The following is a 27,176-nucleotide window of genomic DNA, read 5'->3' on the forward strand; positions in this document are numbered from 1 at the left end:
CGTCCTGACCAGCACGTGTTGCCGCTCCAGCACCGGTAAAAAGCGGTGGAGAGCGAGGAACACTGCCAACAGCTCTAGGCGATTGATATGCCAATGCAGCTGGGCCCCCTTCCAGAGGCCCGCAGCCGCATGCCCGCGACACATGGCCCCCCAACCCGTGTTGGAAGCGTCTGTTGAAACAACAACATGGCTGGACGCCTGTCCTAGAGGCACACCGGCCTGTAGGAACGAGGGGTCGTTCCAAGGGCTGAGGGCGCGGCGACACAGCGCAGTAACCGAGACCCGGTGTGTGCCCGCGTGCCATGCGCGTCTGGGGACCCGATCGTGAAGCCAGTGCTGAAGTGGTCTCATATGGAGCAACCCGAGCGGCGTGACGGCGGCTGCGGATGCCATATGCCCCAGGAGCCTCTGAAAGAACTTCAGTGGGACCACTAGTTTGCTGTCGAGCTCCCTCAGACAGTTCAGCAACAGGCGAGCGCGTTCCTCGGAGAGGTGCGCTACCATGGTGATCGAGTCCAGCTCCATCCCGAGAAAAGAAATCCTCTGCACGGGGGCGAGTTTGCTCTTTTCTCGGTTGACCTGAAGCCCCAGTAGGCGGAGATGCCGAAGCACCTTGTCCCTGTGCATAACCAATTGCTCCCGCGAGTGGGCTAAATTCAGCCAGTCGTCGAGATAATTGAGTATGCGAATGCCCGCGAGCCGAAGGGGCGCTAGGGCACCCTCCGCGAGTTTGGTGAAGACCCGCGGAGACAGAGAGAGCCCGAAGGGGAGGACCTTGTACTGCCACGCTCGACCCTCGAACGCAAACCGCAGAAATTGGCGGTGGCGTGGAAGAATGGAGACATGGAAATACGCGTCCTTCAGGTCTATGGCTGCAAACCAATCCCGAGGACGAACGCATTGGAGAATGCGCCTCTGCGTGAGCATTCTGAACGGCAGCCTGTGCAGACAGCGGTTCAAAACGCGCAGATCTAGGATTGGCCGTGACCCACCGCTCTTTTTGGGTACGATGAAGTATGGGCTGTAAAACCCACTCTCCATCTCGGCTGGAGGAACCGGCTCGATTGCACCCTTCGCCAGGAGGGCAGCAATCTCCTCTCGCAAGACAGGGGCGGACAGGGGGCTGACCCTGGAGAAATACACGCCCGTAAACTTGGGGGGCCGTTTCGCGAACTGAATCGCGTAACCGAGTCTGATTGTGCGTATGAGCCACCGCGAGGGGCTGGCCCGCGCTAACCAGGCAGGCAGAGCCCTCGCTAATGGAGTCATCGCTACAATCGCTGACGTACCAGCGGTGGGGCAGCGCGGAGTGGGTGTGCTGATCCGGGAAGCACGAGGGTCCCGCGGAAGAGCTGGAGGAGAGCGATTCGCTCTGGCTCCGCACCCTGACTCCGGAGAGGGGGCTGGAGGGCTGAGGGAAGGGAGACCGTCCCCCCAGCGCTCGTGAGCCACTGGCGAAGCACGTAGAGTCTGCGAGCCGGAAGGCAGCGCGTCCCGGACTGGCAGAACTCGTGCAGTCACATCCGGGGAAGGGAAAAAGTGCTCTTTTACTGATGTTTTGGTGGCACTGAAAAGTACCTTTGTTATCGGGGCCCCGCCCTCCAGCGGGGAAAGAGCAAGTTTCCTCTTCTCCGGATGGCCTGTCTCAGGGACGCTTCGCGGTCCGTTTACCGGACTTAACGGCGCCCTGGGCAGGAGGGGCTGCCTGCTTTCGAGGTGAACGCCGCGCCCGCTTGGCCGGAGGCGCAGGCGGGGGCGGGGCAGCACTCGTTGGCGGGCGCCCTCGGCGAGGAACAGCGGAAGTGGATGGCTCGGCGGGCGGAGCGGGCTTACGGCCACGCCGATAGATGACATTGCCCATCGCATCCGACTGCTCTTTCACCGCCTTGAATTCCTGGGTGAATTCACCGACGGTGTCGCCGAACAGGCCAGCCTGGGATATGGGCGAGTCAAGAAAGCGAACTTTGTCAACGTCGCGCATATCGGCCAGGTTTAGCCAGAGGTGGCGTTGCTGAACCACAAGTGTGGACATCGTCCTCCCCAGCGCACACGCGGCGGACTTAGTAGTCCGAAGAGCATAGTCGGTCGCGGTGCGCAGCTCATGTAATAAGCTTGGGTTGGACCCGCCCTCGTGCAGCTCGGCCAGCGCCTGCGCTTGGTAGCGCTGGTAGGTGGCCATCGCGTGCAAAGCAGAAGCAGCCTGGCCCGCAGCCTTATAAGCTCTGGCTCCGAGGGAGGCAGACAACCTACAGGCTTTGGACGGGAGGCGGGGCAAACCCCGCCACGTAGAGGCGCCGCGCGGACAAAGATTGACCGCGATAGCGCGCTCCACTGACGGGATCGCCTCATACCCCCTGGCAGCTCCGCCGTCAAGGGCGGTGAGGGCGGAGGCACACGCAGCACGGGCAGAGAAAGGTGCCCTCCAAGACTGCGTGAGCTAACTGTGCACTTCCGGGAAGAAGGGGACGAGAGGCTTCGAAGGCTTCGCCTTCTGGTCCTCTACGTAGCACCCATCTAGTCGGTCCGGCCGCGGAGCTGGGGGATAAACCATCTCCAACCCCACGGCCGAAGCACCCCTGGAAAGCACGGCTAACATGTCCGCTTCAGGATCCGATTTGACAGCGCTCACCTGCCCGGAGGGGGCGAGCGGGTCCGGATCTTCGTCGGACAGTGAAAGCCCACCCTCCGATGCCGCGGAGGACATCTGATCTCCGGTGTCAGCGAGTGTGAGAGCTACCATCTGGTTAGACGGATCACTCTCACCACCCGAAGCTTGGATGGAGCGCCGTGAGGAGCGAGAGGTCCGCGAGCCCGTGGGCGGCGGATTATCTCCCGCTGAAACCCTCAGATCTGCCCGAGCGCCCGCTGCTTTTTTAGAACAGGAGGCAACTGGGGTGGCTCGCTCTCTTGCGAAAGTTAGCCGCGATCTTAGCTGTGCAACGGTCATGGCATCGCAATGACGACATGAACCGCCCGCGAGCACCGCATTAACATGCTGGACCCCCAAACATGCAATGCAGTGATCGTGTCCATCATCCGGAGCCAGGAAACCCCCGCATCCAGAAACGCACAGTCGGAGCGCCATCCTGAAAAGGACGTGCTGCACGACTGTGTTGCTCTTTTAGGAAAGTTGCAACTATACGCACCGCTCTGGAGGACCGGACCCAAAGAACCGCAGGCAAGGGAGTAACCCAGCTCGACCGTCTGCCACCGCGAAGACCCACTCTGGACCGGGAGACACACTCGTTCGCTCTGAAGTGCTGAACAGCAAGAGGAACCCTCATCGACTCACTCAGAAAGGATCTGAAGCGAAAAGGATGGCGTCTGCTGGCTTCAGGTGTGCTTATATGCTGAGATAATTGCAGATGTCGCACACCTGCGCAAGCTTACGCTGCCAATTAATTTCATTCATTGGCCCGTTCAATACTCTCCAGACAAGCGGCTTCTGATCCGAATCCTCCCAATGCGTGGATTTTACAAATCAAATCCACTTATAGTGCTGAAGTTCCCCCCCAAGGGGAACAAGATATTCAGAAGAGTTTTCTAAACCAACATTGTTATTGAGATCCATAGTAAATCTATAGTAAAATAGTGAGTAAAATCCTGCTGTTTTCTAAAATGTTTCAGTATATCTTCTTTTGTGCACAACAGAAGAAAGAAACTCCTAACAGATTTGGAACAAGTGAAAAAGAGTAAATGATAACAGAACTGTCATTTTTGGGCAAACTGTCCCTTTAAATATTATATTTTTATAAAATAAAAATACCAAAAATATTTCAATAGTTGTAATAATATTTCATGCAATGTTTATCAGATGTTATCATTTCTAATAGTATTATTAAAGTTTAATTTATAATTTTAATGCAATTTTATTGTGCAGTCATTAACTAAAATATGTATTTCTTCTTAAAAAATATTTTTCATCAACTAAATCTAGACTAGACTCTTTCTTCTTTATTATTTTATTCTTTACATTTGTGTGGCAAAAATGCTAATAAAGCTGGACAAACTAATGCAACTAATCAAAACCTTTTTCTACAGTGCAGTTTGTAATGTCTAATGTGAAATTTGTCTCCATAAATAACTGCATCATTAGTTTTTCACACGTTTTGTTTTTTTTCAGTGTTATTGCTGTCTGTTTCATTAGGTTGTCTAAAACACAACCAAGTAATGATGCTCTGCATATAGTGAATCAGTGCTGTATGATGAACTGAACACGGAGGTCGTTCAGCCCTTATTGTCAGCCTCCCGCTGACTCATGCCGAGTTCAGTATTAATAGTTAGCAGATTGAAGATCACCATCATCATCTTCATCCGCAGCTCCTGCTTTGAAATGTAGCCGCTCAACACCAGATCGCTTGTTAGCAGAGTCCACATCACAGAAATCCTGCTTCTGAACAAATGTGTGATCGTGCTATTATTTTTAACTTCAAGCGGAAGACGACAAACTGGTAAACCAACATAACAATGTTCAGTAACTACAGTGCTTCACCCTGGTTTGATGTTGCTGCCTTAACAAAAATAAATAGATAAATAAATCTATGACCATGAAGTACACATGAAAATAATAAATTAATAAATAAATATCATGTTTTCACTTCAGAAAAGTTAAGAAATACATTTTTGGTTGAATAACCCTGTTTTACATAAAATGAAAACATTTGTTTTTCTGACTTATTGTCATTTTCTGCTTAAAACCCAAAACAAAGTATTTTATTTAATTTTTTTAAAGAAATGTTAACAAATGAACAAAAAGCAAATGCATTTTATAGAATAAAATAAAAACAGAAAATAAATATGTATTAATGTTGTCAATGTTTTTGGTTATTTCTATTATAATATTATATGTTTATTGTTTTATTATTAGAATTTTGTTTTAATGGAAACATTTTAAATATTTAAAGTTACATTTTACAAATTTTGTAATATGTTTCCTACATTAATAGTACATTATTATAAGTTAGTTATGCACTGTAAAAAACTCAATTTACTTGAGTTATTTCAACTCATTTGAAAAGAGTTTTAAACTCATTGTTGAAGGTATTGAGTTAATTAAATACCTTATGACTTCAACTTAAATGGAGTAAGTTCACAGTACTCATATAGATTTGTTTTTACCTCAAATGGTTTATAGCAATCAGTTTCTTCAAACAATTTGAGTTGGCTTAACTTATTGGGTTTTATAGTACTCAGTTGGTTTGAGTTCTCTTCATGTATTGGGTTTTACTTTGCTCAAATTGCTTTATTTACTCAAATGGATTAAGTTCACAGTACTCATTAGAATTAGTTTTTGAACTTAAATGGTTTGTTGCAATTGGTTTCCTCAAATGGTTTGAGTTACTTTTTTAGGTTTTACCGAGTACATACCCTTTTAAGTTATACTCTATTTTCACCATTCCAGCATTATACTGTAAATTAAGTTATACTCTATTTTCACCATTCCAGCATTATACTGTAAATAGAGAAAGAGAGAACGAGAGAGCTTAAAAAAAACTAAAAATGTTAGTTTTGTCTCAAAAGAAAATATGTATTCTTGAAAGTGCTTCTTCAGAGGGCCATAATGTGATGTGTTTTTGTTGTTGATCACAGCTGAAGATGACGTGGTGTCCATGGCTGATTCCACTATTACTGTGGAGGACATTGAGGGAGAGCTCTTCAAAATCGAGAGGATAAAAGATGCACTCGTGCGCAAAGAGTCTGAGCTCAGATATATGTGAGTCTGCCTTTTTAGATTGAGTCTGACTGCTTTCCTACTATGATAGAACCACAGGTGGCTGCTTGACATGCATGAAAGAAACTGGCATAGCTGTTTTCACACAAAATATTTTTGCCAATAATTCACATTTTAAGTGAAAGTTAAAGCATTTTTAAGTACAGGGAGACAAATTAAGACATTTGCCTTTAAAAGAGGTACACTGAGAAGAATATTCAAAGATGATTATTTGGATTTACAAATATATTTTAAAACATTTTATTTGGGCTGAATATAAACAAACAAATTAAGCTGAACATTACTAAACCTAATTTGTTTGCTTAAACGCAACCCATACTGTATACATTTTCACAGATTTATCATCATCATCAACAGACTAAGACTAGTTCAGGACATTTTTTAATCCACAATGCAAATTAATTATACAAACCAAGCTGTACAATAAAAGTGGAACAACTTGGTCTCCATTATATCTATTATTTGAAAAAGCACATCCTGCAAATTGGGATTTATTTGTAAGTAACTAAAAAAGAAAAAGAAAAAAAACAGCCTACTCACAATTTACAAACTCTCAAGTGGTTCCAAACCTGTTCAAGTTTTTTTCTTCTGTTGAACACAAAATCAGATATTCAGCCATTGACATCCATTGGAACAAAAATACTATGAAAGTAAATGGTTACCCATTTCCAACATTAATCAAAATATCTTCTTTTATGTTCAACAGCAGAACGAAAATAATTTTTCATTCAGAAACCATTTGAACAAAATGCATCTGTCCAGTGCAGACATGTAAGATCTAGAGGCACAGATAATGTGATAAAAACAGGGGAAATTGTTGAGGAAGTTTATTGGTAAATAGATGCACTGCACTTATTTACAACAATAGCAAACCCTGCGAGCGAGTTTTGTGTGCTATGCCATTGATACAAATCTGCTTGATCACAACACCAGCTTCGTGTGTGTGTGTGTGTGTGTGCGTGTGTGTGTGCGTGTGTGTGCGTGTGTGTGTGTGTGTGTGTGTGTGTGTGTGTGTGTGTGTGTGTGTGTGTGTGTGTGTGTGTGTGTGTGTGTGTGTGTGTGTGTGTGTGTGTGTGTGTGTGTGTGTGTGTGTGTGTGTGTGTGTGTGTGTGTGTGTGTGTGTTATTTGTATGATAGCAGTGTGCACAGTGCCTAGTAAACCATATTATGTGCTATTTCATTGCCAAACAGACTCTTTTAGCATCATTCAATGAAGTGTGTTTTGATAAATTCATGCCGTTTACTCCTACCTTGACTTCTGTCTGGAAAATATGTTTTAGTGTACAATAATGTGGATCTAAGAACATAAAGGACAGTCTGAGGAGATTTTGAAATTGGTTTTGATTTTATTTCTTGTGAATAATTTAATGTTTCTCTAATTATTGCTAGTTATGTTTTATGTTTTGGGAGTATTTACATCCATCCCTAATCTACAGGTATGTATATGTATAAAAAAAAATTTAATACACATTATAAAAGCAGCTCTTTGCTCATTTAAGGATTTGGCCTCTCTAAACTTTTCTGAGAATCTGCTCTTCTCTGATTGGTCCATTGGCACAGTCTGTTTAAGGTTGAGGTCAGAACCTGGTTGAAGGTCAAAATAGACATTGTTGATGGGCTGCAGTAAAGTCCATTGGCTTAACTATTATGGAGATTTGTTATGAGCATGTTGGGGAAAGTTACTTTTGAAAGTAATGCATTACAATATTAAGTTACAAGTATTCCTTAAAAAGTTACTTTAGGCATTATTTAGTTACTTTTTATGGTAAGTAATGCGTTATTTTCATTTGGAGTTAGTTTTACGTTACTTTGCCTGCATGACTGAGGCTTCATCTCTTTTAAAACTTGCAGAGACTTAAAAGACTTCTTCGTTTTTTTTTTTTTTTTAACAGAGAAGCTCTGCATTAAACCACACACTGTACAAGCTGCACTTTCATTTATCTTTTAAAAAAACACATAAAAAATGGAAAATTTAGGATGTTATCTTCTGAGAAATTCCTAATTCCAGAGCTATACATGACGTTACGGATTACATACAGATTAATGAAAGCTTAAAGCAATGTGTTTTAAAAAGTAACTCAAATATTATTACTTCATTTTTCAAAGTAATGTGTTACTTTACTCTGTGCTTAATATTAACAAGATAAAAGCTTTACTGTGCTTAATATTAATAAGTAATGAGGTAACTCACATTACTTGTAATGCATTAGCCCCAACACTGGTTATGAATCTAAAGGAAGACTGGAATGACATACTAATTTTAGTAAGTTCAGAATCGCTGCTTTCTCTTGAAAGACTTTAATGGCATTTATAGTGCCCTTTTGCAGGCCATCTAGATTGACAAAAAGCTGCATCACACCCTATATGAAATGTAATATGTGAAAAATCACTGTAGGGCTATTTAAAAGCTCATTTTATTCTCTTTTTCTTCTATGATTCATCAGGATGGATGACATCCAGTTGTGTAAGGAGATCACAAGGCTCAAAAAAGAGCTCCAGAAACTGGTTTCCATCCCAGGTATGTTCTTAAAATTAAAAATAACCTTTAATTTATTGATGTTGGACTGAGTCTGAACTGTAAAAATATGTGTTAAGTAAGAGTTACCCATAGTTTGTGATTCACAGGTGTTTTTCTAAGGGCAATATGGGATCTTGATCTGTGCTCCATCAACTTTTGATGTTGAAAATGTTCAGGGCCGCTGGCGATTTACTGGGCAGTTGGCCAGAGCTGCGCTCTAATTTGGGCTTTATGTTTGGTTTTGCATTTAAACACTACCGCTGATGACACACCACATCCATCCACATGCTCTTCACACTGATTGAACATACTGATGTTTGGATTGTTATTTTCAATTGAGTTAGAATAAATATTATTTTTGACTTTATTTTGTGGTGCCGTCTGCCTTAATGTTACATCTTAGAGCCAGGTGTAACAAAATTTTTAACAAAGTGACTTTTGTTGACATGTTAGAAGCTTAATACAACAAAACATTGCAATGGTCAATTAAATTATTGTACAAAAAATATGTACTTTACTAGCAACACTTTTCATTCATGCATTCATTTATTCATTTTCTTTTCGGCTTAGCGCCTTCATTATTGTGGTGTCGCCACAGCGGAATGAACCACCAACTTATCCAGCATATGCTTTACGCAGCGGATGCCCTTTTAGCAGCAACCCATCTCTGGGAAACATCCATACACACTCATTCACAATCATACACTACGGACAATTTAGCCTACCCAATTCACCTGTACCGTTTGTTTTTGGACTGTGGGGGAAACCGAAGCACCTGGAGGAAGCCCACGCGAACACAGGGTGAACATGCAAATTCCACAAAGAAACACCAGCTGACCCAGCCGAGGCTCGAACCAGATATTATTTCTCATATAACAAATCGTTTCAAACTACTAAAAATGTCAATAAAATAATTTAAACTGCAGAGTTACATTTTAATCATTAAAAGTTGTTGGAGCAGAGATCAAGTGCCATAATGCAATTTGAAAGTGTAAATAAGCAGAAAAACACCTGTGAATCACGAGCTACTGGCAACTCTTAATTAACAGATTTGTTTTTCAAATCTAGGAGACGAATACAGATCTGATTCTCAGTGGTGGAGAGCATCTGTTTTTATTTTCTACCTTACAGAGCAGAGGCTAGGTGATGCTTTAAACAGCTTTAAACTGAACATCGTGTCTGTTAGATATTCAAACAACATGCCTTTTTATTCATCAGTGCAGTCAGAACAGTTTACAGCAAATCTTATATCATCAATAAGCCATAATAAGATTTCTGAAAGATGCTGTAAAACAGAAGCCTGGAGTAATGATGCAGAAAATAAAGCTTTGAATTCAGATAGAAAATTATCCAATTTTTAAGATTTTATTTACTGCATTTATAATCAAATAAATGCAGCCTTTGTGATTATTGGAGACTTCCTTCAATATTTTTTTTAAAAATGACCCCTCTCCCAAACCTGTTGTCAGGATAAAAAATTATCCCAAGACTCAGGAAGATTTATTTCAAAAGATTTCATGGCCTTGCAGCAAGTGAACAATACAGAATAAACACAAGGGGTTCTATTTTAACAATCTAAGCACAAAGTCTAAAGCGCATGGTGCAAGTGCATTAAGGGCATGTCCAAATCCACTTTTGCTAGTTTAAGGACCGAAAAGTACACTGCACCCCGCTGCATGGTCTAACAGGGTGGTGCTTATTCTCATAATGAGTTATGGGTGTGTTTTGAGTATAGCGTGCATTAAAGCAATAAGAGTCTCATCTCACATTCCCTTTAAGAGTCTGTTGCGTTGCACCAAGGCGCCTTCGCAATTAACATGTCAGACTTTGTAAGTAGAAAAACTGAATGTTTTTAGTGATAAAACAGTTAAACAGACCATCTGCAGCGTGAGGATTAAGAATCAACCTCCTTAAATCAGCTTCTTTACTTTCTTTCTCTTTACTTTTACTTTTTACTCCTTTACTTTCGTGGATAAGGAAATCCTGTTGTTCGCACTCCACTGAAGGCATGCATTAGCCTACATATTTAATTTAGTTTGTTAAGATATGTTTCCAAACTTTTTCTGAATTCAGTTCCAATTTCCAGTAAACAAATAATTAAACAACAATAATAATGAAGTGTGGTCAAAAATGTGTTTGGAGTTATATCCAAACACATACATGTCCTATTCTTATGTCTAGATGGTGATACATACGTCTCCAAAATCAGAGAGGTAGACAAATCTACACTTGTTTTTAGTAAAATGCCTTATTGCACCGGGTGTATGGTAGGGCACATGAGATTCCATTCTGGTTGCTCAGAGGGCCAGTTTTTATAGAGGCATACAAATAGATGATGAAGTATTGTCTTTAATCAATGCTCTAAACAGTTTGTTTGGTAGAATCGTATTGATTGAATACTCGACTCTTTGTCATCACAAAATTTCTGTAACTAGCACATTCCAACCATTCAACTGATTGAAAACTACAGCTGAGAATCTGATTATATCAAGAAACACAACTTTGAATTTCTTTAAAAGTATACCTCTATAAAAAGAATTTAAATCGAATAAATGAAAATTAATTCAATACATTTATTTCTAACACCTGTGAGTAGCAGAGTACAATAAAAAAGGAATTCAGCTAACATATATGCAGTCTGCTTTAGAATCTGAGGAAGAACTCGATCTGCACTCCCAGTATTATGTGACTTTCTTTGAGATGTCTTCGTGTTCTCTCTTGAACAGCATCATTCACTGCTCCTGTTTTCATGTCAGTAGCTCTTCAGCACATGCTTATGACATACTTCACTATAGGTCTCCAGTTTCCAAGGAGATGTGCGAATCAAGCGTACGCTGTGTTTTGTTTACTGCTGAAACCTCATTTCCAAGTGCACACAAGGCTTGCGCTCACAGAAGAGGTTATTTATTCAATACGGCAGATAATAATGTGTTATACTTTACCGTTTTAAATAAGTCACATTCCAGCAATGCTGAGGCCCATTTATTTTGAGACCTGCAGGTCTTTCTGGATTATCTGTGGAGGCAGGCTTTTTTTATACAGTAAGCTCTATATGCAAACCAACAGTTTTAATAATTGTGGCTCTGTATGCTACCAGAATGGAAGTTGAAGGATAATTCACCTTAAAAAAGAGCATTTACTCACTATTTACTCACCCACAAGTTGTTCCAAACCTTTAAGAGTTTTTTTTATTGTGTTGAACACAAAAGTAGATATTTTGGAAAAATGTTGAAAATCTGTATCCATTGATTTCCATAATAGGAAAAACAAATAGTATGTCATTAGTTACAGGTTTCCAGCTGTCTTCCAAATATCTTCTTTTGTGTTCAACGTGTATATTTCCTTTGTGAGCTGCTTTGACACAGTCAACATTGTAAAAGCGCTATAGAAATAAAGATCAATTAAATTGTGAGAAATGAAGATCAAACAGGTTTGAAACAAAAACAGTGAGTAAATAATTTTAACAGAACAGATGTAATTGAAATGCTGAAATTCAGCTGTTACTTGTGTACAAAAATTGTCATAAAAGTGTTCTAAATTATTATATGAAAGTAAAAAAATGCCCTGGAATATCACTTTAAAGGGAGAATATTTGCCGTTAAAATAAAAGCTAGTTTTTGATCATATGTAGGGACTATTTAAAAAAAAAAAAAAAGCTTGGAAACAATTGTTAGTAAATTACACAAATAATAACGAAGAAACAGCAATTATGATACTTAAATGTCACATTTTGTTATCAATATGACTGCATGATTTTCTATGTGCTCTAAAACTGTCAGGTATTTTCATTGCTGTCTTAATAAATCTGTTTGTTTTTTTAGAGAAGTCTGCAATTCTCTCCAAGGTTGCATTTATATGATCATAAAATGCAGTAAAAGCAACTTTATTGTGAAACAATATTACAAGTTAGTATTTTTTAGTTTCATCTTATTTAGCAGACGCTTTAATATACATTTACTTGCCACTTCATTAGGTACACCTGTCCAACCTCTCGTTAACACAAATTTCTGATCAGTCAATCACATGGCAGCAACATGGTGACATGGTGAAGCATGTAGACATGGTGAAGATGATCTGCTGCTGTTCAAAAGGGGATTTAAGTGACTTTGAACGTGACATGTTGGTGCCAGACGGGCTGATCTGAGATTTCAGAAACTACTGATCTACTAGGATTTTCACACACAACCATCTCTAGGGTTTACAGAGAATGGTCAGAAAAAGAGAAAGTATCCAGTGACCTGCAGTTTTGTGGACCCAAATGCCTTGTTGATGCCAGAGGTCAGAGGAGAATGGCCAGGCTGGTTCCAGCTGATAGAAAGGCAACAGTAACTCAAATAACCACTCGTTACAACCGAGTTATGCAGAAGAGCATCTGTAAATGCACAACACGTCCAACCTTGAGGCGGATGGACTGCAGCAGCAGAAGACCACACGGGGTGTCACTCCTATCAGCTAAGAACAGAAAACTGAGGCTACAATTCACACAGGCTCACCAGAACTGGACAAAAGAAGATTGGAAAACGTTGCCTGGTCAGATGAGTCTCAATTTCTGCTGCAACATTCGGATGGTAGGGTCAGAATTTGGTGTCAACGACATGAAAGCATTGATCCATCCTGCTTTGTATCAACAGTTCAGGCTGGTGGTGGTGGTGGTGGTGGTGTAATGGTGCGGGGATATTTTCTTGGAAAAGGTGCTGTATTCAAATTCCTTTTATGTGATATTCCCGTTTTGAGCATAAATTTAATTAGCATGTTTGGATTGAAACATAGCTAGTGTCCTTATTCTGACAATCCTTCAGAAATCTTTTTTAAATGGGGATTCGATGGTCAAAAACATTTCTTAAAACCATTTTTTTCCATTTGCTTAAAATTTTGGAAAGAAAACTGATGCCCATTCTTAAGTTCACAAGTGTTTACCATCATTTCTGATCCATTTAATTTTGCAGACAAAGACAAGTCTAATGAGGACCGACAGCGTGAGGAGGAATTGCTTCAACAGATCCAGAAGCTGGTGGAGACGCGTGACTTTCTAGTAGATGACATGGAGTTTGAGAGGCTCAGGTCAGTGTTAAAGAGCCTTCAGAGACATTCAGGCACACTGGCCGTAACCCTTTAGATCACCGCCAAGCACGCGTGACTATCAGCCCAGAGAATGTGTTTTGTGCCTCTTGTGGCTGTTCCCTCATCTGTGAAGATGCCGCAATCCAATTACCCTCCACTCGAAGCCAATAATCCACCCTTGCTTTACACACACACACACACACACACCTAACGCCACGCTGTCAGATGCTCCCAGTGGCTCTGATTCTCAGAAAACAGTAAGATTGATTCACGGGCAAGAATTGAAATGAAAAAAGAAGACGCTGTTGCGTGTTGTTATTTTTTTTTGCTTTGAGTTTGACTGGTTTCCATCTGCCAGGACCTCACGACCATTTGTGTGTGTGTGAGTAATTGTGAGTGACGCACGCATTACAAGCCAACACGGATGAAGTCCTCACAGTTTATTCACAGGATAAATGAGCTGCCGTCACCCGCATGACAAGCAGCTATTGCACCGGTGGATGCTGGAGAGAAAGAATAACAGCGAGATGTCAAACGCTCCCACTAAGACCCATGTGCTAAGAGAATAATTGATTGTTTGGAGTTTGAGTGTGAAGGTTTGGTGAGCGTGCACCATCTCAATTCACAACTGTTCACAACAGTGTGGATCTGCTTTTTTATTTTAAAGACTAAATAAATAATGAGATATGCTATATTGGTGGGTGCAGCACACAACAACTGACAACTGAACATGAAACAAGAAATGTAATAACTGTATGTAGGAATATTTGTAATGATTTTGTATTCATAGCTTCAGTAATCAAGTATTATAATATAATATAATATAATATAATACAATATAATATGTATAGTACAATATAATATAATATAATATAATATAGTTTAATATAATATAATATAATATAACACAAGATAATAAAATATGTATAGTACAATATAATATAATATAATATAGTATAATATAATATAATATAACACAAGATAATAAAATATGTATAGTACAATATAATATAATATAATATAGTATAATATAATATAACACAAGATAATAAAATATGTATAGTACAATATAATATAATATAATATAGTTTAATATAATATAATATAACACAAGATAATAAAATATGTATAGTACAATATAATATAATATAGTTTAATATAATACAAGATAATATAATATGAATAGTAAAATAATATATATATATAATATGATATAATATAATATAATATAATAAAGTTTAATATTATATTATATTACTTTTTTTTTTATTTCATAACATTAGATTGCATTGTGTTGTGAGAGCAGAATCAACCTGTCAATCGCATCAGAACAACTAATAGTGATCTACAAACATTTAATTGATTTCTACGTTAATGCACTAATGTCTGAAAATCTGTTTCACTCAGATATACATTACAAAAATACTGTTCACTAAACTATAAAGTACTACTTCCATTTCATTCGCTTTTCATTATAGACAACATCTTATAATTAATGCTGTTTGCTAAGCCAAAAAAACTAACAAAAAGATAAGGTATGTTATTGATTTACAAAGGAGAGAAACCTAAATGATTGAGGCTGGTTTAGACTTGTCAATCACCAATAAACTACACTGAATACCCATAGCAACCACCAGGATATGCTAACAAGTGCTAAAAACCACTCTGAATGCAATCACACATCATCATGACGGGTATTGAATGGGTTTGCACCTCTAGCATTTCAGATAATATACTTACAGAAAATATACTAGCGTACCAACACATATGGCTTTGATAAAACATGATTTCTGATATTTGCATCATTACGTATTTTTTTTAAGCATTATTAAACATTGGTGTTGTGTAAGTACTTACAGCTTCATATGCAGTACCAGACAAAAGTATGGAAATATAGTTTATTTTAATGTGATTGATGATGCTTTTTAAGTGAAATGGAATATTGACAAGGGAGAGGAGGCTTATATTTGCACTCCACATATCATCTTCCACTTACAGCAAATGAACTTTGGGTGTGGCTTTTTTTAAGCCATCAAACTCACATCATCAGAGAAGGAATGTCATTTAAGAGCAAAAGCAAATGGTCACATTTTGATTAAAAGTGACCAAACCAATTAAATTCATCTTTATTTCTGTAGCGCATGTCAAAGCAGCTTAACATAGAAGTTATGGTAAATTGAAATCGTGTCAGTCCAGTTTACAGAGATTAGGTTAAGTTTAGTTCAGTTCTGTGTGGTTTAAATTTTACTGCTGAAAGCCCAAACACTTAAGAGCAAATCCATTGTTGGGCAGCTTCATGGGTCCCAAACCAAGAAAGCCAGTGGCAACAGTGGCAAAGTAAAAAACTTCACCAGTTAATGAAAGTGAAGGAAAAAAAAACTTGAGAGAAACCAGACTCAGTTGGGCATGACCATTTCTCCTCTGGCCAAACTTCCTGTGCAGAGCTGCAGTCTATGTGCCGGAGGATGGAAAAGGCTGGACGTAAATCATGTAGGTGGATCAGACAGCTGTATCAGTAGATTAACTTGCAGATTATTTGTTCATCCTAAGAATAACACCAAACAATGTGCTTTATTAAATTAAACATTTTTATTTTTGATTTCATGTCAATTTTAATATTTGTTATTGTTTTAAAGGAAGAAATTTTAAAATAAATTTTAAAAGGGGGGGGACTATTTTTCAAAGATTTTTGAAAGATAATGTCTCAAAAGACCTTGAAAGGCTTTGCTTTGAATCACAGGAATAAATGACATCTTAAAATATATTCATATAAAACAGCAGTAATGCATTTACAACAAGGTTGTATCAGTTATTGTTAGTTAATTTATTTAATAACATGAACAAAAATGAATAATACATTTATTACAGCATTTATTCATATTTATTAATATTAGTTATTGATAATCAATTTTTCTTCAGTTTGTTAACAGTGCATTAGTTAATGTTAACAAGCATTATTTCAGATTTTATTAATGCATTAGTAAATGATGAACTATGATCTATAAATGCTATAAGTATTGCAAATGCTATAGTAAGTATTGTTAGCTCATTGTTAAACCTTATTGTGAAGTGGTAACACAACAGCATAAATATAGTTTATTTCTCAGGTCTCCTAAATTTGTAGAATATTTTACAATGTATTTTTATTTTCATTTTATTTGCAATCAAAAAATGCAGCCTGAATATAATAATCTTTTTTTTTTTAAACATGTTAAATCATACCATCTCTAAGCTAAAACGTTGCTCATCTGTGTTCATTTGTCTGCTTTATGTCTGTTTTTCTGCACTCAGAGAGCGAGAGGAGGATAAAGAGATGGCTGACTTCCTACACGGCAAATTTTCCAACAGGTGCAGCTTAAAAAGTATGTACATGTGTAAATGTGTGTTGCTGTGTGCTCAGAAGCCAAGCTCTTAAACCTCCTTTTTCCACTTTTAATTCACAAATGAATAATAATCTGTTCTTTTAAGCATCTTAATTGTCTTACTCACTGCCTGTTCTAGTTTAATGAAAATGGAGTGTAGAGAACTCAGGAGGAAGCATTGTCACAAGCATGAATGCTAATTCTGTTCTCTAACTGTTGATAAGCTGTGCTGTCTTCATTTGCTTTCCTCTGGTTTACAACTAATGAGCTAATTGGGAACTGTGAGAAATAGTGCAGAAATGCATGAAGGTCTCTGGAAGAAGGAATGTTTGACTAAACTAGGGAAAACAATAAGTGTTGAGAAAAGTTTTGATTTCAGTTTTGCTTTGTAAAAATTTTCTAACTAAACATTAGGAAAGCTATTATACACTTGGCACAAGACGTGTATGGTGCAATTTGTTGCTATTTTCAGACCAGCAAAACAGAAATTTTCATGTTTTGCAACACGTTGTTCAAATAGCGAATCCATTTAACCCTCTTTGTGGACTCATGGGTAAGCTGGTCTTAAAAGAAGGTGTGTAAAGGCGCAGGGGAGTTGCTATTTTGATGAACTAAAATACAACATCATTGACCAACTGAAAGCTGGTCTAAAGTCCAGCGCAGAGCACGTTAATTATGCACACATCCAGTTCCAAATGCCTACACGTTGCTTAATAAACACACGATGTACAGCAATACACAAATATCTTTACTTATGAAAAAAATTAAAGGGTTAAAATATTACAAAAATTTTTATTTACTACATAAATGTAAAACTTTGAGGGCTTTTTCAGTTTATTCATGACAATTTGCATTTGTATAGTGTTGTTATTATTAGTAGTATTATCTATTATATGCAGATTTGTATTTGTTTAATAAAGGCAAGTTTAGAGATATATCTATCACCATAAGAATAGGACATGTTTTTGGATATAACTCAGGTTTTTTACCACACTTCGTTATTATTGTTCATTTATTCGTTGGCTGGAGATTACAACTGAATTTAGAAATAGTTACTTAATGAGTTGTTTTTTAAATCAACCGAACTTTCAATTTTTTTTTTATTTCAGTCTATTTTGTTAGTCCTTTTTCACAATAAACATGTTTCAAAGCAGCTTTACATAAAAGTAATATGTTTATAATTACTTATTTAATCTTTAATAACCTATATTTTATACTATTCCTTATAGTTGAATTTAGTAGATTCTAATCGGACAATAAAATAGTTACATTTTCAATCATACAACCTGTCTAAATTTAAAAAAGTGCTAATATAGTTACTTTTGTGACAAAGTTTTTAAAAAACAGTCAAAATATCTCATACATTGTAAAAAACTTTTTTAGTTAAATTAAATTATATTAAATTTTAGTCAAAGTGACTTCTAGTCATATTGACATCAGACTGAATTGAATAAGCTAAATTGACTGTGTATAGGTGTGAATGCAAGAGTGTATGGGTGTTTCCTAGTGCTGGGTTATGGCTGGAAGGGCATCTGCTGACTAAAACACATGCTGCATAAGTTGGCGGTTCATTCCGCTGTGGTAAACCCCAGATTAATAAAGGGACTGAGCCGAAAATAAAATAAATGAATGAATAATTGATGTACTTCAGTTCAAATCAACTTAGATAAACTGAACTGTGCGTCTTGATTGAATACAACTGATCTGGGCTGGGTTTCATGATAACAATGTTTCTTGGTTCACTAATATTAAAGTGCTACTGAAGTTACGATGCATTTGGCAAACAGGCTGTAAAATGATCAGTTGTGTGATCATTTTTACCATGAACTTAGGTTTATGATGCTTTTGGGAAATGCAGCTCTGAACTGTTATTAAGACTCACAATGTTCTCATTACTGTGCACCTCAGATCAGCTTAATTCACTTTTAGTCCAGTACTAAGTATTTCAATTAAGTTTTACTAAGTAACCTTGACTCACTGTAAATATTTTTAGTTTTACCTACTGTAAGTGTTCAGCTCATGAAAACAGTTAGGTCTTTTATACACAACCGAATGCTCTTGAAATTGCTTTCCATCAAGTGTTTTTGTAAATGTTGTAGTATGAAAACACTTTACCTTTTGAGCTTGACAGTGTTCAGAGATGCTGAAAATGATTCAGAGAAGGTCAGTGAATATTCCTCTCTCTCTTACAATTCAAGTCAAGTTGAGCTTTATTCTCTCTCTATCTCTATCTCTTTTCCTCTTATCTTCAGGTCAAAGCAAGGACAGGAGAATGACATCCAAAGCGCAGCAGACTTCGTCGTCTCCATATATGAGCAAGACAGGTATCACGCTGCTAAAAGAGTGCTGTGGCTTCACCTGCTCCATCATGTAAAACAGCAGAGTGACACGTAAACAAACCCCCAGACCCCATGATTCAGCACAATGTTGTCAAGCTCTCACACATTTAATTTCATAACAGATGGCAGAAGGTGAGCGCCTAACTGATGTGCATTTTATGCAGCCACTCATTGATGACAGGCTGTGGAGTTATTAGAAAATAAAGCACCTCCGATGTGGTGATGGCAGAGTTGCTTTGACATCTCAGGTGTGCTTTATTTTCGAATAATTCTGCAGTCTGGAGTGAGTTATTCTGGTTATGCTACGGTTACATTTGTCAAGTTTTTGTCATCAAACACTTTCTGCAAGGTACCCCCGCATCCTAGAGATTTGGAGGTGTTGTTTCCCAGTAAAGGAAGTGACCTGGAGATTGATAGAAATGACCAAATGTCATGGGCCCAGTTTTTCAAGAAATGAAATCTGGATCAGATTGGTTCAGAATTGGAAATCCCATGTTTTGCTATGCAGGATTAAGTGATCTATCTTACTTTTATGACAGTTTTTTAAAAGAACATTGGGTTGGATTAATGTGATCCAAATACCAAATTTTAGGATTACCAAATCCTGTTTACCAAAGCCCAACAGCAAAGATCAATATGTAGGCAACATAGCAGTGGACACAAACAACCATTGTTTGTTTTTAATGGTAAGAAACAGAAACACTGCAATCAACAAACATTTATAAGTTTTAGTTTGTTCTAATACAATACTGCTTTGATATTGTTTGTTGTTATTTAGCATTTTTATTAGGTGTGATATGCTTCAAATACAGGTAGGCTTCAAATATGAAGGAATCTATATATCATCAGTAACTATTAAGTTTGTGATCATTCACTTAAAAAATAAAACTTTTGAATTTTATTTGGTTTATTCTGTTCAAAAAATCTCAACTGAATCCACCCTTCGGATGTGGGATAAATCTTTTTCTTTCTTTTTTTTTTGATCAAATAGATCCCAATCTGAGTTTAAAGTTTTGAATAACCCAAAGGGCAGGTTTTATCCAAATTAAATGTAAGACTAGATTACATGGTCTGATCTTTATTAAAAATCCCTTTGTTACTTTTGAAAAACCCATTTCAAAGATTAGATCCAATCTGTGATCCAAAATCCCACTGGATTACTTTTGAAATGCTGGGCCCAGGAAATAATCCTTTTTTATGCTTGGATTAATTTCTGTATTTTAGAGTTTTTATTTTTCAGTTTTAAACAAAATACTGTCCATAAGCTTACACTGTAAAAATATCTGAGAATTTAGTTTTCCAGATTCATGTTTTTTTTTACTTATTTATGCTTTTGAATTGGATTATACGACTTTGACCTGTCCTTCTAACACTTCTGATGTTGAAAAATGTGAAAAGTAACTTTTATTGACATTTTAATAGTATAAAGTGATATATTTTCTGAGTTTGTGTTGTAAATTATAGTACATAAACCCGGTAATAAGCTGCCACTGCCAGTACATTTTCTGTTATTTCATAGACTGTGGTATTTATAAGGCCTCTATAGAATCCATTTTATCTTTTTCATTGATTTGTTGGTTTGTATCTTTAAAAGTAAAACAGAAGAACTCAAGGGTTTAAATACCTGCAGCAAAGTATTAGGGCTAAAAGTGCTGGGGTTATCTAATTTGTATGAAAGCCAGGTGTTAAAGAAAGCCCATCAGATTACATCTAATATATCCTGTCCTCTTTTTGATTCATTTTAAATTCTTCCCTCAGGATCTCGGTATAGGGTCCCTTTGTTCCTTGTGCAATTGATTTGCTGAATTTTGATGGGAAGAGGTAGTTGCTGTTTTTTAGTACTATAAATGTTGTTTAATATTTGTCTTCAGCGTGTGATATGTGTGTAAATCTATTACGCTACAGAACAAAAAAGGGGACAATAAAGTGTACACTACAGTACTAAATAAACAGAATAGACCTGTGTATCACTAAATATAAAACCTGTTAATTAACAGATATTTTTTGCAGTGTAGATATAATGACAGCTGAGCTCTATACTGAAAATGGCCTGGAAATATGTTTCTTAAAAACAGTGGAAACCCTACTCCTCTGTGTGGGACTAGTTTCATTATGCAAATCCTGAAATCGTTTTGCGTAGTGATATAAAGATTTAATATGGTCTGGAACTACCTTAGCTGTGCATTAAAAAAAAGTCAGTGCTCGTTAAAATGTCCATCAACTTATCAGAATCAAGCATTTAACCACATTATTGCATTATTGTATTTAAACTTAGTAAAATCATTCGGCATGGCGATCTTGAGCCGTAATGCGGTCACAACCTGTCTGGAACTTCTTTAGTTGTAAGTTTCCCCTAAAAATGATTGTGCAATTTAGAAAATTTATTAACCAATTAGAATCAAGCATTCAATAGCTCTAATGTTATTCATCATGGTGATCTTAAGCTGTAATACACTCACATCTGGAACAAACTTCTTTAACTGTGCATGTCCCCAAAAACGAATTGTTCATCAACCAATCAGAATCATTTAAGCAATCAGCAGCCTTTTGGAATGACTGCATTAAGGAGATATTCAGAATGAGGAGTTTAAATTATATGGTATTTCACAATTTAAACCGAGCGGTGTTAAAGCAGAGGACTAATGTTAAGCCGGAGTGCAGGATTTTCCATGAGCAGTTGCTCAGTTTGAGCTCTTGCTCTTGTTAGGACATTGTTTTCTCCCTTCCTTCTCACAAACGGCCAAATTGTCTTTTTTGGAGTTGCATCACCTGCCAGCCACAATATTTGTCACCAAAACACTGAGTGTCAATTGTGTTAAAAAAAATAGTTCACCTAAAATAATTGGGCATCATATTATTTACATGGTCCCTTTAACGCAATTTGATAAATTTAAGTTTCATTGCATCTACATGCCAACTAATTCTCATTAGATTATGAGTTAACTGTTAGGATAGGGTTAGTGTAAGTTGACATGTACTTGCAAAGTTTCTTATAGTTAGTAAATGTGTTGAAGAAGCAGTACCAAAAGATATTAAGCTGACAGATTACTAATACTCGCATGAGAAGTAATTGCATGTAGTTTCAATGCAACTTTTAGTCAACAAAATGTACAAGAGGGACCATCAAAATAAAGTGCTACCAATCATTCAGTTTTGTTGATAAGAAGATTTTGGAACAGACAAAAACACCATGACCTTTTGCATTGAGAATTTTGACTAAACAGTTTATTAAATCTGAATGCAGCACACAGGATGCTTATCATAATTCACTAAACTACAACCAAAAGTCACTTTGCCCACTTTAAAGAACTAAAATCTCTTCAGAATAAAAATCTTCAGTTTCTTGTTTTCATTTGGGCAGCGGTGCCCAAACTTTTTCCTACGAAGTTCCAAAATCCAAGCTTGATTGAGAGCTGTGAGCCGAAAGTAAATACAGCAAGCTATAGGAAGTTGCCATGGGTAATTTCCTAATTTATTTAATAATATTCATAAATAAATAGTAAAATAAATTACTTCAACCGTATTTACTAATGCATTATAATGTTTTAAAATTTTATATTATTTTAACAAACTTATCACAATAAAACCATTAAAAAACCCATTTATAAAACAATGGAGTTCAATGCCGAATACATTAGTCATGCTGAACCTGCCTTGATTTGCACGCTGATGTCTTCTGCTTTGTCCCCAATTTGTTAAGTGACAGCATGTACCTTTTTTCAAAATATGATTCATTTACAACGTTTAATTGAAACATTTAAATTCAGTTTCAGAAATAAAACAAACAAACCAAAGGTTTATAGAAATGAGAATCTCTGTTAAAGGCATTCCCCAATTTTTCCCAATCATTTTCCCTCTGTCGGGCCAAATCAAAAGATACAAAAGGGCCAACTTTAGCCCGTGGGTGCTAAGTTGGACATTTCTGATTTAGGGGAATAGGATATAAACATTCTTCCCTCTAACTTCTGCCTTCATCTTTTTCATTATTATTTTTACCACAGTGGTGTATCGTTTAGTGGTGGTGACATTATACAAATGCTGTTTGAAAGTTAAAATATAAATATATATATTTATTTTTGTGTCAGTTTCTTTTATAGTATTTCCTATAATATTTTTCTTGTGCAGAAAGTCTTGTTTCTTATGGTTTTGCTGTAATAAAAGCAGTTTTTTAAATTGTTTACATCTTTTAAGGTCAATATTATGAGCCTCTTAAGATTTTTTTTTCTTAGTTAACCTAGTTAACCTAGTTAATAACACTTTATTTTGATGGTCCATTTGAGTATTAGTAACCTGTTTGCTTAATATATGTTGATACTGCTCCTTCAACAGACATTTAACGAACTGTAAGAAACTTTGCAAACCCTAAACCCAACCCTAACCACAACCGAACAGTCAATTTATTATGTAATGAGAATTAGATTGCATGTACTTGCAATGTAACTTAAATTAAACAAACAGACCATCAAAATAAATTGTGACCAAATAGTTAAGCCTTTAAGTTTCACTTTAAGTTGAATACTAGTATCTTGCAAATTAATTTAGTTATTAGAAATTACTTAAAATCAGTTTAAAAAAAAAACTGTTAAATAGAATGTGGGAAATGTTTTTGGGGGGAAGAATTCAAATTTCACTGGCGGGCTAATAATTTTGACTATATAATTTATTTTACAAGAGAAATCAGTTGTGTGACATGTTGTGTGCAACAACAAAATATTAAAATGTCATGTTATAATGTCACAAACTTACTTGCTGTGACGTATTATGCTGCTCGGCTATGCAGGATTTCATTTGTGCTGATGTTTCTATTGTAATTTTCATGCCTCTAAATGATATTTTTTCACTAATGAGCATAAACAACTTCTGGTGAACAAACCAATGCTTCGTTATCATTTGGAAGATTGGACTACACCAACATAAAACACATTGCTCTATTTCAAAATCACCTTTTAACATGAAACATGAGTGATTTTGTCCCCAAATAAATCCAAGCAAGTCTTATTTCACATACTCTTATTTAATAAGCCAGGGTCACTGAGAGTGTGGCTTTATTGACAGGTTCCTTATTAGAGAATACAGGAAGGAAGACAGAAATTACAGGCAATAAATGTCCGAGGATGTGAAATCTGCTGGTATTTTGAATGAGCCGACTCTCTCTCTCTCTCTCTCTCTCTCTCTCTCTCTCTCTCTCTCTCTCTCTCTCTGTATAATATAATCAGGATTGTGTTTATGTGGCGATTGTTCTTCATCAGGCTTTCAGAGAGGACTCAGCATCAGTGACATTTGTGTTGATTGGCTGAGCACTGTCCACAGCTGAAGGGAAATCCAAGGCTGTGTGCAGGAATCATGTGTTTGAATGGTGCCTAATGATGGGGTTGTTGCTAGATTGGATACAACTGCGGTTAAACAAAGCATATTTATATTGTTGTTTTTTTAATTACACATGAATAGTTTTTTAATTAACATCTACCATCTTCCCAATCCTAAACTTTCCCTTCACATAATAATAATATTAATATTAATATATTAAAGGGCACCTATTTTACTCCTTTTACAAGATGTATAGATAAACCTTTGATGACTCCAGAATGTGTTTGTAAAGCTTCAACTCAAAATACCCATCAAATTATTTATTATAGCCTCCAGAATCTGTCCATTTTTCTCTCTGAGTAAATTTTAGCTGTTTTTGTATCCTGTGGCTTTAAATCCGAATAAGCTGCTTTTCCCTGCCCACCACTCCCGAGTTCTGTGTCAGTTTTTCATCATGTGTCACATCAGATAAACAGCAGTCAGTGATAGAGACATACTCAGATAAAGCTGAAATACACCTCATTTGTCAAAAATACCAAGGAAATTTATTTGATGCATTTGTGGTGAAGTTTATCTAAGCCTTTTTGAAATGAGAAGTTGCACACACACTTACACATAAATATACATAACTGCTGACACAGTAATGTAAAGTGACGCTGGACAATGGAGTGCAGGTTTTATTAAAAGGAATGGTCAGGCAAGCAATGGTCAACACAGGGGCAATCAGATGCATACAGAGTATCCAGAGTCGTTGTCAAATAACAGGCAATTGGTCAGAAGGCAGGCAGCAGACAGGAATAAAACTAAAATAAAGGGAGGATCAAACACGGCAAAACAAGGCAAAGGAAACACTTTGTAAAGTTCACAAACAGATAAACACAAGACTCAGCAATGAAGTGTGACAGCGCGCATTTTCAGGTATCAGTTAAGTGACGGAAAGCTAGTGATTGTGACGGACACCATGCGGCCATTGTGATTTATAGCGGTTAAGAATAAGAAATTTTACTGTCCTAATCACAAGCATGCTGTTTTTAAAAACATTTTAAACTTATAACTTATATAATCACAGAGAGTTGTAACAAATATTTGAATCCCAGTTTATATGAAACTTCTTGTGTTTCTTTCACTCTAATATGACAGTGAACACACTATACCAACACACAGTTATGTCCAAACAGCTTACAAAAGTTGATTTTTATCATAGGTGCCCTAATATATACAGTAATTAACTGTAACTTCACTTTCCCAGGATTCCTTGCATGGCACTTCAAATTTTATACCTTTTTTGTTGACATTACTATGGATCTTTTGAGCATCTGTCATTTGTATTCGAGTGTTATGTAGAAAATAGGTAAGATTAGGCTGGTTATGGGTAGGTTTAATGAGGGATTTATGTGTAAGTACCCAAACACCAATGTGTAAAGTCCAACCACCTAAAGCGATTACGGTGCCATTTAGTGACCATAAACTTTTTGCGTTAGAGCTGTACACAACACCATCTCAGACAACTATCAAACGTACTATTTTTTATAGGAAACTTGATGACATCAACACCGACCAGCTCAGTTAATACATTGAGGGTTTACCTATCATGTCCACACCTGACCAGTATAAAGATGTTTTTAAATTTGTTCTTGATGATATCGCTCCTCTGAAAAGTCGAGAGGTTTTGTTTAAAGAGTCATCCCTGTGGTTTACACAGGAATTATGAAAAATGAAAGCTGCAAACAGGCAATTGAAGTGAAAGTATAGCAAATCTGTTTTAATAACACACAAACAAATGTTTGAACCAATCAGCACCAATCAGAATATCATTATGCTCTGACCATTGCAAAAAGGAATACCATTCCCGTATCATCTGTGGTCACAATTCCAATTCTAGAATTCTCTTTAGTGCAATTAATAATTTGATTGGACTTCCCAAAAAGTTCACCTCTGTCTGTTAAGCTTTGTAATGAATTCCTAGACTTTTTCACAACAAAGGTTAATAATATTTTTACCTCTATTGCCTGTGATACGAATTCTCAGCATGTTGAGCTTTTATCTTCTCCTTTCTCTTTTTTGCGTATTTCATGTTCCACTGTGTTTTGATGCTCTTGTTAGCGCTTTGAGCCTCAGAAAAGTGCAATATAAATAACATTCATTATTATCATTATTATTATTATTATTATCAACTGCAATTAATACGTAATCACAGAAATTAATTACAAATGTAATTACATGCATGCAGGTATTTTTTAAAGAGCCCATATTATACATGAAATAGGGTCATATCTTGGTTGTAAGGGTCTCCAACAACAGTTTAATATGCATGCAAGGTCAAAAAACACTTTCATGGTCTCATAATCTGCATTTATTTTTACCTAATTATCCCAGCGACTCCCGTATGAATCGTCCAGTGATTCATTTGTTCCCAAACCCCTCCTTAGCGCGAAGCTAATCTGCGCTGATTGGACCAATGACAGTCTGTTGCGATTGGTCGACTGCCTTCAGTCAGAGAGTGAAATGCCAAACAGCTAATCAGCAATATAAAAGTAATCACAGTTCATACACGCTCGATAGTGTAGGCGTGGATATTAGCTGCCAGTGGGTCAATGTAAATACAGACTATGGACTTGAAAATTCAGACGATTAACTATTTTATTGAGCAAAAACTCCAAAAACAGTTGAGGAGATCTCCTAGCTTCTCACTCTGCTCTTTTCACAGACACACACACACATATTGTGCACACACACACACACGCGCACTTAACCCTGCTCCGGACGCGCGCGCGCACACACACACACACACACACACACACACACACACACACACACACACACACACACACACACACACACACACACACACACACACA

The 27,176-nt window shown here is 37.3% G+C and overlaps 1 protein-coding gene across 1 annotated transcript in view; it reads left to right on the forward strand.

Moving 5' to 3' along the window:
* Window positions 1-20,501, forward strand: part of zgc:171844 — a 37,187-nt gene extending 16,686 nt beyond the window's left edge. The window contains 5 exon segments of the mRNA NM_001127478.1: window positions 5,590-5,713; window positions 8,176-8,249; window positions 13,196-13,310; window positions 16,602-16,672; window positions 18,925-20,501. Coding sequence (NP_001120950.1) covers window positions 5,590-5,713; window positions 8,176-8,249; window positions 13,196-13,310; window positions 16,602-16,672; window positions 18,925-19,046 — 506 coding nt within the window. The 3' untranslated portion in view covers window positions 19,047-20,501.
* The last annotated feature ends 6,675 nt before the right edge of the window (window positions 20,502-27,176 follow it).

The sequence above is a fragment of the Danio rerio genome, chromosome 3 (assembly GCF_052040795.2).
Source record: "Danio rerio strain M-AB ecotype USA chromosome 3, GRCz13ab, whole genome shotgun sequence".
NCBI classification, from domain to species: Eukaryota; Metazoa; Chordata; class Actinopteri; order Cypriniformes; family Danionidae; genus Danio; species Danio rerio.